Genomic DNA, 12393 nt, shown 5'->3' on the forward strand with positions numbered 1-12393 from the left:
CTCCACCGCTCTCATCATCCAAGGTTCCTTTATCTTCCCACTTCTTGCCTGTTTCATAGGGACATATTTATTCATCACTTGCAACAACTGTTCCTTAAACAGTCTCCACATGTCTATAGTGCCTTTACCATTGAACAATTGCTCCCAATCCATGCTTACTAACTCATGTCTAATCGCATCATAGTTTCCTCTTCCCCAATTAAATATTGCCTAATCCTCTCCTTCTCGATAGCTGTGTAGAATGTGAGGCAGTTGTGGTCACTATCACCAAAATGCTTTCCCACCACAAGATCTGATACCTGCCCTGTCTCCTTTCCGAGCACCAAGTCTAGAATGGCCTCTCCCCTTGTCGGCCTGTCAACGTACTGAGTTAGGAAACCCTCCTGAACACACCTTACAAAAACAGATCCTTCCACCATCTGCTCCAAGGGGTTCCAATCAATATTGGGAAAGTTAAAGTCACCCATTACAACAACCCTACTACATCCACACTTTTCCAAAATCTGCCGACCTATGCTTTCTTCCATCTCCCTGCTGCTATTGGGGGGCCTGTAGTAAACCCCTAACGAGGTGACTGCTCCCTTGCTGTTCCTAATTTCCACCCATACTGACTCGGTAGGCACATCTTCCTCGACAATGGAAGCTTTTGTAGCTGTGATATTCTTTCTGATTAGTAGTGCTACACCCCCTCCTCTTTTTTCCCCCCTCCCTATTTTTAAATGCTCTAAACCCTGGAACATCCAGCAACCATTCCTGCCCCTAAGAAACTCATGTTTCTGTTATGGCCACAACATCATGGTTGTTGTGGTGTATTCACTTTTACATGTGTGCAGTACCCTGGAGTTTTGAGCAGTGATGGTAGATGTTCCAACTTTCTTTCTGTCACATTGCTGACTAGGAATTTCTCATGTTTTATATGCTTCCTATTGATGTATATTAGATACTCAACCATTTTGGCCATGTTTTGGCACATCTTCTGTGGCAATCGTGACCTGGAGGGGGGTTTGAACCCAGAACGTCTGGTTCAGAAGCAGACACGCTACCCACTGCAGTAGAAGACCACCTCTGCTCAACCTCTGAATTGCAGAATTGTATCATTCTGTACTTCCTGAAAGATTGATTGATTTTAGTTTGAGCAGTGAACTGAGGGGGAGTAAAGATTTTTTTCTGAGACAGCAGTAGGCTGGTATTTTTTGTAGAGGACATAGATTCTTCTGAACTCTTTCAAATGTGAACTTTGACCTTTTTCCTGGCTTGTGTGAGAGTTTGCCTCTTACAGTAGTTAAGTACAGCTGGAGAATTCAGGACCAGACAGATCTCCTGTACTTGTTCCCAAGGCCGCATTGGGGCAGAGAGGTAGCTCCTCTATTTTATTCCCCTGTATCAGCCTTATTCAGACGCTATTTTTAAAAAATCTCTCCCAGGAAACTGAGGATAACGAAGCAAAACCTTTGATGTCGGAAAGTTTGGTCATGCAGGCAATGGAATTAAATATCACATTCTGTGTACAATGACTGGCTGGTTTGATGCTTTACTCCTTCATCTGAAATGCCTTAAACTCATGTATATTTGGGTGGAGAGGGAAGCGGTATATATTGTGTGATACTTAAGGTATCACAATTGTGTGGGATTTTCTGGGTGGGCCAGAGGGTGTTTGCTTGTTTGGAGTTGGTGCTAATGCCCAGAACCATGAGCTGGATTTCAACACTGAGCTCACCGATTTTGGTGGTTAGCACAAGATTCAGACATAACACCAGTGGAGAGAAAAGTTGCAAGGTGAATCTGGAATATGCAACTGGAAAGAGCCGTGGAAGCACATTTAGTTGTAATTTTTAAAATATTTGGATCAACACTTGACAGGCGAACAGTTTACAGGGCTGTATGGATAGAGCCTGGGTGTGGGGCTAATTGGATCACTTTGTTGATGAGTTAACACATGGACTGCTATTGTGCTGCATCATTCTATGATATGGCAGATCCAGACCTTCCATCAGTGCAGGATGAGTGTTGGTGTGCGGTATTTCCCAGATTTTCTTTTCCATTGTGTATTTGGTGGATGCATTACCATCACCGAATCCCCCCATTATCAACATCCTAGGAGTTTCTGTTAACCAGATATAGAACTGGACTGAATTGATACAGTGGCTACAAGAGCAGGTCAAAAGCTGGGAATTCAGTAACCTACCTCCTTATTCCCCAAAGCCTATCCTCCATCTACAAGGTACAAGTGTGATGAATCCTCCCCACTTGCCTGGATGGATGCAGCTCCAACATCACTCAAGAAGCTTGACAACATCCAGGACCCTGTTTCATTGGCACCGTATCTGCTAGGTTCCTTAGGCAGCACCTTTCAAACCCACTACCACTTCCATCCAGTATGGCCAAGTAAATCAGGCACATATGAACACCACCACCTGCAGGTTCGTCTACAAGCCACTCATTATCTTGACTTCTAAGTATATCGCTGTTCCTCCTTTCTTGCTGGATTAAAATTCTGTAACTTACTCCCTCTCGGCATTGTGGGTGTACACACACCAAATGGAATAGAGCAACTCAATGTAGTTTACCACCACTTCCTCAAGTACAAACGTGATGGGAAGAAATGCTGACTGAGCTAGCAGTATTCATTCATCCCACGAATGAATGATGTTTTATAAAAATGCTGTCAGTGATTTCTGTTTTCACTCCAGTCCCCCATGTCTGCAGTTTATTCTTGCTTTTCTCACCCTTTCCTCAGCTTTCCCTTGATGAATTTCTCCCATGTTTTCACCACTATAGCTTTTTAATAAAGATTTATGACAGATTTCTATTTCCTCAGATCTTTTACTGCTGTTTGCAGATCTTTACTGCTGTTGACAGACGTGCTAGATGTGACCAGTAGTTTATTTGTATTGTGAATCAAAACACTGTTAGTAGGGGTTAGTCTACTGCCAATTATTTAGTGATGAAGCAGGAAGAGAGTGATGTTATTGTAGAATCTTTCTAATTCATCCTTTAGATGTGTGAATAGTTGGCTCGGCCCCTATTTATTGTCTCTCCCTGACTGCCCTCGGCAAGGTGTTTGTGAGCTGTCGTTTTCTGAATTGCTGCAGCCCATGTGATGAAAATGTGGCAGACGAGGAGTGCCAGCATTTTGAATCAGTGCCATCTTAATCCAGAGGCTGTGTCACTTCGAGGTCTCTTTCCACCCACAGTAGCCCTTATCTTGCTGGGCAGTGGAAACGATGAGCTTGGGCAGTGCTGTCAGGAAAGCCTTGATGAATTGCTGCAGTACGTCTTGTAGAAAGAACTTGCTATAACCACAGTGGCCCGATGGTGTAGGGAGTGGATCTTCAATCTAATAAATTAAATGCCAGTCGAGAATAATAGTGTTCTGGATTGTGCCGAGCTTCAACCAGGCCACAGGACAGTTTTCTTTCATAGTAGTAAATGCTCCCTCTAATACTCAATACTCTGAAACTGGTAGACAACGCATTGGCACATGAATTGGCACAATGCATTGGCACATGGGTGGCACGGTGGCACAGTGGTTAGCACTGCTGCCTCACAGCGCCAGAGACCTGGGTTCAATTCCCGACTCAGGCGACTGACTGTGTGGAGTTTGCACATTCTCCCCATGCCTGCGTGGGTTTCCTCTGGGTGCTCTGGTTTCCTCCCACAGTCCAAAGATGTGCAGGTTAGGTGAATTGGCCATGCTAAATTGCCCGTAGTGTTAGGTAAGGGGTAAATGTAGGGGAATGGGTGGGTTGCCCTTCGGTGGGTCGGTGTGGTCTTGTTGAACCGAAGGGCCTGTTTCCACACTGTAATGTAATCTAAGAATTGGTGTCTGAATTCTTGGAGGAACCTTGGAGCAGCTTTGAGGGAATACTGCTCCTGACTTACACCTGGCAGGAAGGCTTTGGGGGGGTGAGGAGGAGAACCACTTGAATGTGAACTATTGACCTGCTCTGAAATAACATTTTGGAATGACTCTGAATTAATTTGAAATTTTGAAATTTGATCGACTTTTCTCTTGACTGTTTTTTTCCATCAGTGAGTATAACTGAACATTTTAGCTAACTGCTTAATGGTTTCAAGATTTATTTTAGCCACACACATTCCAGATTTTTATAAATCTTTAATGTTCTTCCATGCGTCTTCTGGAAGAACTTGGATGAGTAATTTCTGTTGTTGTTTTCTTGCAGTAATATTGCACACATGAAAGAGCAGCTTCAGAACCTTGGCCTATGTTTTGACTGGCAGAAGGTGAGTGACTGCAATCCAGAATGTTAGCTATTAGTTGTCTCTACAGCAATATTAAAAAAAAATGAATGATGTTTGTTTGGCACAAATACAGCTTAAGAGCAAGGTTTCACCACAGACTATTCAGTCACCTCAGGACCCACAATCATGTTTGGAATAACAATCCTAAAGGACCACAAAGGAGGAAGCTTCAGATATCTCTTTAACGAAAAGGAAGGACAGGTAGAGAAGGGGGATAATGTGAACCATGGTTAGCTACTTTGAGTAATTATTGTTCCTGTGTTAGAATCAGCCGTGACCTTTTACCCTTGGATCCTTAGATTTTCGTATCACATGTGCAAATTGACCCGTAACTTTAGCTGGAAAATACGTAATTTTCAAAAATACCTTGCGCTAGTTTTTGGGTGTAGGTTATTGAGGATACTGTGGTGAGTTGCCTTCACAATTAATTATTTCTGGGCTGAATGACCTGTTTCTTTACTGTAGTGTTCAACGTAAACCCCAGAAATTCAGAATATGGGGGTGCCAGTGTTGGGCTGGGGTGGACAAAGTCAGAAGTCACATGACACCAGGTTATCGTCCAACAGATTTATTTAAAATCACAAGCTTTTTAAGCACTGTTCCTTTGTCAGATGAAGTTCTGAAATTCAGGTGGACAACTTGGGACAGCTCTTCCTGCAGAATTCAGTGCTTTGGCCAGCAATAGTATCGTTATTGGCAATTCCAAAGACCCAGCATGGATTTCAACTCTTCGGAAGTAATGTTTGTATAAAGGTCGACTACGTAATGTTTGCTTAAATATTTGGTCTCAAAAGCTCAACTTTCACATGAGAATGTACACAACATGGAAGGGATGAGGTTGAAGTTAATCCAATGCTTTTGAAACCAAGGTGTAATCCTAATCAAATAATGTGCTCATGTCAGCTTGTGTCAGTAGGTAGTATGCATCATCTTGATGTTAGACAAGTTTAAATCCAGTGCAGAACATAAAATCCCAGTTGGAGTTATGGTGCACTATCCCTAGTGTCCTGATCAATATTTATCCCTAAACTAACATTACTAAAGAAAAAGCTTCTTTAGTCTGACATTGCTGTATGTGGAAGCTTGTAGTGCACCTTTGATTTCTATGTTTCCTGCATAGCAATAGACTCTGTGCTTCTTCAAGCCTGCTTCATTGGCTGTGAAACAAGTGGAAATGTCTGGAGGTTGTGATGGTTGCCATTGAAAGTGGAAGTACTAATACCTATTACCTGTCTTTACTATTTTCATTTAAAAGGTTGCATTTAGTTGTTAGATGAGGGCCAAAAGGTATCCATCTGAATCAACATTGATTCCACTGCTTTGGGACATATATGTGAGTCCAAACCTGCTAATCTCCAAGCTAGTGGCTCAATGTTACACTACATTGTGCATTTAACCTCAGCTTCAGCCCTTTCCCTGAATCTGGATTTGTGGGTTATGTTGTAAGGCTGTTAATGGCAAAAATGTCCTGGCGAAAAGTGGATCAAGAAATAACTGCTGTACATTCATTGTTAATGACTTCTTGATTTTCTAATGACAATGTAATGGATCAGGCCTGGCACATAGTGCAGTCCTGGCAGTGCCTGTCAGAGTCAAGTGTGCTTCTCATTCCACAGGCCTTTATTTTGGCATGATTTGTGTCTCATTTGAGCCATCTGATCTCTCCCTACGGTCACTTAAACTTCAAATTTGCCACGGATGCACAATTAATGCAGACCAAGACTAACTTATTATCATTTCAATTCTGATAAAATGTTGTCCTGTTGACTCATTAATTTATGCTGCCATTATTAAAAAAAACATAAAGGACTGAATTCTGGGAATGGAGTGTGGTGAAGTTTGGAACCTGTCTAATAGATTTTGCCTACATGCACTCTGAAGTGGAGTGAGTGTTATGTGGGTGGAGTACCTTTTCAGTAAAGTAAAACCAAATCAAAATGGAAGTAAATTTTAATTAGAATTAGATTACTTACAGTGTGGAAACAGGCTCTTCAGCCCAACAAGTCCACACCAACCCACCGATGCGCAACCCACCCAGACCCACTCCCCCACATTAACCCCTTCATCTAACACTACGGGCAATTTAGCATGACCAATTCACCTAACCTGCACATTTTTGGACTGTGGGAGGAAACAGGAGCACCCGGAGGAAACCCATGCAGACACGGGGAGAATGTGCAAACTCCACACAGTCAGTCGCCTGAGACGGGAATTGAGCCCAGGTCTCTAGCCACTGTGCCGCCAACGCAATATTCTCAAAGACTCAAAGAGTTGATAGTATTTCATCATGTTACCGTTCTAGCAATTAGCCTGCACAGGTGAAGCATAGGATGCATCATCTTGCTAACTTTAATTCCAGTTATGAAAACACTGACATTTTATGAACTTTATTTCCAGTGATGGGTAAGGCAGTTTAGGTTCAACAAAGGGAATGCTGGGAAGATCAAGAACTTGGGTGAGGTATAGAATGAATATTTTACATCTGTTTTCACTGCCAATGCTGAAGGATAATGGATAAAGAGATTTGATTAGATATTTTCATTAAAAGTAAGAAGAGGTGTTTACAATGTGTCTTGCACCCAAAGGGTAAAAACAATACGGTCAAGGATTCATTCCAGCAGACTGCCCCAGTCAGTCTGAATTCAGTGATGGGGAAAGATCCAGAGTCCTTTAATTCAGAAACAAATTAGTATTCCCTTCAAGGAACTTGAGTTAGTTAATATAGTTAGTAATTACTGCAGATGCTGGAATCTATACTGAAAACAAAATGCTGGAGATCACAGCAGGTAAGGCATCATCCATGGAGAGAAAGCAAGCTAAAGTCACATCAGCTCTGATGAAGACGTGTCATCTAGACTCTAAACGTTAGCCTGCTCTCTCTCCATTGATGCTGCCTGACCCGCTGTGATCTCCAGGATTTTTTGTTTTGAATGAATTAATGACTACTAATGCAGACTTGTTAAAGGGGAAGTAAGGTCTGTCAGATTGAATGAATTCTTCGGGGGGGGAGGTGAAATGTTCTGAGGGAGATAAATTGTTCAAACATTTTAATTGCTAGTCAAATAGACTGAAATTTGGAAGAAGCCTAGTGTGACTGTTATTTAGCAACAGCCTCTGGACTGTTGGTATGTATATTTTGCCGTAGACTTGGCAGTTGTGGGCAGTTACAGTAAGCTGCAAAGAAGGAAATGATTTCCCTATTCTCTCTGAATAACAATGTAATCCTTTGAAGAAAACCAGCTGAAGAAAACACTCAGTGAAGTATTTCCTGAGAATTGGAGAAAGCTTCAAGAATCAATATCTCTGATCTCCTCCTGAGCTTTGAAAACTGAAAGGTTAACTCAGTCATGAGACCTGGATCTGACTGACCTCTACACTGAACTGAGGCTCTTCCATCATTCTGCAATTGACAGCAAAGTGATCTTGTTGAGAAAAAAAAACTGAAGAACTGTTTGAAAACCATTCCGCCCCTTTAGTTTGCACTCTTGATCAATAGGGTATTTCTGTCACTTTTTCCCCTCTTGATGTTACTCTGCAGAGACTGTGTGTGGATGGGTTTGGGATTAAGCGGATCTAGTTTAGTCCTGAATAGCAGCATATTGGATTGCCAGCTTGAACATAGAACAATACAGCACAGAACAGGCCCTTCAGCCCACGATGTTGTGCCGACCATCGATCCTCATGTGAGGTAAACCTAATGTACGAACTCTCAAATTTCTGTGATTATATGCATGTCCAACAGTCTCTTAAATATCCCCAATTACCTCGCTTCCACAACTGCTGCTGGCAACGCATTCCATGCTCTCTCAACTCTCTGCGTAAAGAACCCACCTCTGACATCCCCTCTATACTTTCTGCCAAACAGCTTAAAACTATGACCCCTCGTGTTAACAATTTCTGCCCTGGGATAAAGTTTCTGGCTATCAACTCTATCTATGCCTCTCATTATCTTGTGCACCTCAATTAGGTCCCCTCTCTCCCTTTTTTCCAATGAAAAAAGTCCGAGCTCAGTCAACCTCTCTTCAATCCAGGCAGCATCCTGGTAAACCTCCTCTGAACCCTCTCCAAAGCATTCACACCTTTCCTATAATAGGGCGACCAGAACTGGACATAGTATTCCAAGTGCGGTCTAACCAAAGTTTTATAGAGCTGCAACAAGATCTCACAGCTCTTAAACTCAATCCCCCTGTTAATGAAAGCCAAAACACCATATGCTTTCTTTAACAACCCTGTCCACCTGGGTGGCAATTTTAAGGGATCTATGTACCTGCACACCAAGATCCCTCTGTTCCTCCACACTGCCAAGAATCCTGTCTTTAATCCTGTACTCAACTTTCAAGTTCGACCTTCCAAAATGCATCATTTATCCAGGTTTAACTCCATCTGCCACCTCTCAGCCCATCTCTGCATCCTGTCAATGTCACGCTGCAGCCTACAACAGTCCTCTATACTGTCAATGACACCTCCAACCTTTCTGTTATCTGCAAACTTGCTAACCCATCCTTCAATCTCCTCATCCAAGTCATTAATAAAATTTACAAAGAGTAGAGGCCCAAGCACAGAGCCCTGTGGCACACCACTCACCACTGACTTGCAGGCAGAATATTTTCCTTCCACTATCACTTGCTGTCTTCTGTCGACCAGCCAATTCTGTATCCAGACAGCTAAATTTCCCTGTATCCCATTCCTCCCGACCTTCTGAACAAGCCTACCATGGGGAACCTTTTCAAATGCCTTACTGAACTCCATATACACAACATCCACCGCTCGACCCTCATCAACTTGTCTAGTAACATCCTCAAAGAACAAGCAAACTTGTGTTTTAAGCAAGTTATTTTAGTTTACTTAAGGAACCTTGTGAAAATCCCCTTTGTTCAAGATGCAGTGATAAAGAGAAACAATTTGACACTTTTTGCAATTACCTAAACAATTATAATTTTAGTATAGCTCATTGAGAAGAGGGCTTTAATTTTCAGCATGTATCTCCTATCAGTTGTAACTAATAGTTATGAGTATGGTTTATTCGACAGACAGGCAGTGTGAAGTCCTGTTCCTCAGAGTTAGTATTAGGGCCACTATTATGTTTCTCATGGTGATGGAATGAAATACTTTAGATTTATATATCACTGTTCACAGCCACTGTACAAACCAAACCTCGTCAGTAATGAGGCACTTTTGAAGTCAGCCAATTTTGACAAAATTTTGAAGTCCTGCAATAATAATGATAATGACCAAACCACCAGGCTTGATGATGTTGGTTGAAAGATGACTCTTAGCCCAGATACCAGTTATAATTTCCCTTGCTTTCTTAAATAGCACCATGAGTTATTTTGTGCCTTTATAGCACTGTAGCTAGACTTTGGATATCATAGATGAGACATTTCTGAGAGCTTCCCTTGATTTGAAATTCTTCAAGGTTGTCAAAGCAGGGAGGAAGATAGTAGCAGACCTCACGAGGAGGTAGACTGGTGAGTTAGGCAGACACATGGCAGATGCGGTTTAGTGAGTAAAGTGTGATCTCACACTAAATGGTGCAGTTTTAAAGGGGTGCATCATCTTTGTAAGTTGAGGTGTAGAAATTAATTGATATATGTTCATGGAGTACTTCTCTCAACTAAATTTAATTGTGGGGCATTGCTCTTTTAGACAGATGTGAAAGTCTTGCTGAAGGTCCTGTGAGCTTTTGCCACAAGTACTGCAGGATGACAGGGACATCAGTTACATGGTGGCACCAGAACAGCTTGGATTGTTCTCCTTTAGAGCAGAGGCAAATCGGGGCAGATTTAATACATGCATAAAATTAGGGAGTGCTTTAGTCAAGTTGATAAGGCGGACTGTTTAACTGGCAGGTGGGTCAATAGCCACTGGATTAAAAGGAATGATAATTGGCAAGAAAAGGCTGAGGAGTGATGGAAGGAAATTATTTTATATTGCCAGTAATAATGATATACAATGCACTGCCTGCAAGACTGTTGGTGAGTAGATTCAACAGTAACGTTTGAAAGGGCGTTGGGTATTAACTTAAACCAGGAAAATTACGCAGAAGGAGTAAGTCAAATTGGTGGGTATTCCCCACAAGCCCAGTGCTTCCCCGGTCATTTCCACTGCTGGGCGATGGTTAAATGTGGTTAAATTATGCCAGTAAAATGCAAAATGTGCTTCTAGTTTGTGTTTCAAGCTGCTCTTTACTTTCCCCTACAGGAGGTGGCCACCTGTCATCCTGACTATTACAAATGGACCCAGTCCTTGTTTCTCAAACTGCATGCAGCTGGCTTGGCTTACCAAAAGGAAGTGAGTTACAGTCACTCAAGATTATTAAGTGTTGTGAAACTTTGGCAAGTGTGACAAACAATGTGTATGCACACCAGATATTAAGGAGAGTTACATAGCAAACATTGTATAGAGATGTGAATGGTATAGACCATGTGATAATCATTGTTGTAAATGCATTTGACCCCTGTGTCTTACTTCTTTTAATAGAATAGAGAATGTATTTCCCAGTGTTGTCATCCGTTTGGGGTTATTTCCTAATGGCTGTTCAGAGATAATTCTGTGTTTTAGTGTATGGAAATATCGTGGGTAATAATATCACATGAAATTTTATTGGAATGCAAAGCCAGACAGAATTAACCTGACACGTGAGCAATGCACAAGAGTTAAATGTCTGAAAGAGAGACATTATGATTGATGAATACAATGTTTAGGTAGCTATAGGTAATATTGAGCTAGTATTTGGTGTGACAGAACTTCAGCATATTGCTTTCAAAGAAAACACATTTTTGACAAGACATTTGCCAATTCATTTCTAAGGGGAATGGTCTGCCCAATCAGTCATTCTGCCTAGTTTAAAGTTTTTAACCAAAATGTGGCAGTTAACTGTCAATCATGATTCATTGATGCATTCTCCATGGCAATCCCATTCCTCTTGCAATAAACCCCATTATTTTATTTGCCTTGCTGATCACTTGCTTTATCTGCAAACTAGTGTTCTGTGAATCAGAAATCACGGCTTTCAGATCCATCCAGAGTCTGCGATCTCAGTCTCTGTCTGAAGCACGCGAGGTCAACTGCCAGTTTTATTTTTGGCTTTACAACATGACCTATCCATAGAACACAATGTTACAGCGCAGGACAGATCCTTCACCTCTCGATGTTGCGCCGATTTGTGAAGTTAATCTGATGCCCATCTAACCTACACCGTTCCATTGTTATCCATATGTATGTCCAATGGCCTTTTAAATGCTCTTAACTTCGGCAAGCCAAATACTGTTGCAGGCAGGCCGTTCCAAGCCCCTACTACTCTGAGTAAAGAATCTACTCCCAATATCTGTCCTAAGTCTATCACCCTCAATTTAAAGCTATGTCCTCTCTTGTTAGCCATCACCATCCGAGGAAAAAGGCTCCCACTGTCCACCTTATCTAATCCTCTGATTCTTATACGTCTCGATTAAGTCACACTCAACGTTCTTCTCTCCAACAAAAACAGTCTCCGTTCCCTCAGCCTTTCCTCATAAGACCTTGCTTCCATACCAGGCAACTTCCTGGTAAACCTCCTCTGAGCCCTTTCCAAAGCTTTCACATCCTTCCTATAGTGCGGTGACCAGAACTGTAAGCAATACTCCAGGTGCAGCCTTACCAGTGTCTTGTACAGCTGAAGCATGACCACGTGGCTCCGAAACTCAGTCCCCCTACCAATAAATGCCAATACACCATATGCCTTCTTAACAATTCTGTCAACATGGGTGGCAACTTTCAGGGATTTATGCACCTGGGCACAGAGATCTCTCTGTTCATCTACACTGCCAAGAATTTTATCATTAACCCAGTACTCTGCATTCCTGTTACCTCTTCTGAAGTGAACCACCTCACTTTTTCCGCATTAAACTCCATTTGCCACTTCTCAGCCCAGCTCTGCATCTTATCTATTCCCTCTGTAACCCACAACATCCTTCAGCACTATTCACAACTCTGCCTACCTTAGTGTCATCCCCAAATTTACTAACCCATCCTTCCACATCCAGATCATTTATAAAAATGACAAACAGCAGTGGTCCCAAAACAGATCCTTGCGGCACACCACTGGTAACTGAGCTCCAGGATAAACATTTCCCATCAACCACCACCTTCTGT

At 42.1% G+C, this 12393-nt stretch overlaps 1 protein-coding gene across 5 annotated transcripts in view; it reads left to right on the forward strand.

Annotated features, from left to right (window-relative positions):
- lars2 (leucyl-tRNA synthetase 2, mitochondrial) overlaps nucleotides 1-12393 on the forward strand; it is a 155120-nt gene that overhangs the window by 62107 nt on the left and 80620 nt on the right. For all 5 annotated transcript variants that reach the window (XM_043719581.1, XM_043719578.1, XM_043719582.1 and 2 more), the window contains exons 5-6: nucleotides 4185-4245; nucleotides 10465-10554. In XM_043719581.1, the coding sequence (XP_043575516.1) occupies nucleotides 4185-4245; nucleotides 10465-10554 (151 nt within the window). The remainder of the gene's footprint in view (nucleotides 1-4184; nucleotides 4246-10464; nucleotides 10555-12393) is intronic.

The sequence above is a fragment of the Chiloscyllium plagiosum genome, chromosome 29 (genome assembly GCF_004010195.1).
Source record: "Chiloscyllium plagiosum isolate BGI_BamShark_2017 chromosome 29, ASM401019v2, whole genome shotgun sequence".
Lineage (NCBI taxonomy): Eukaryota > Metazoa > Chordata > Chondrichthyes > Orectolobiformes > Hemiscylliidae > Chiloscyllium > Chiloscyllium plagiosum.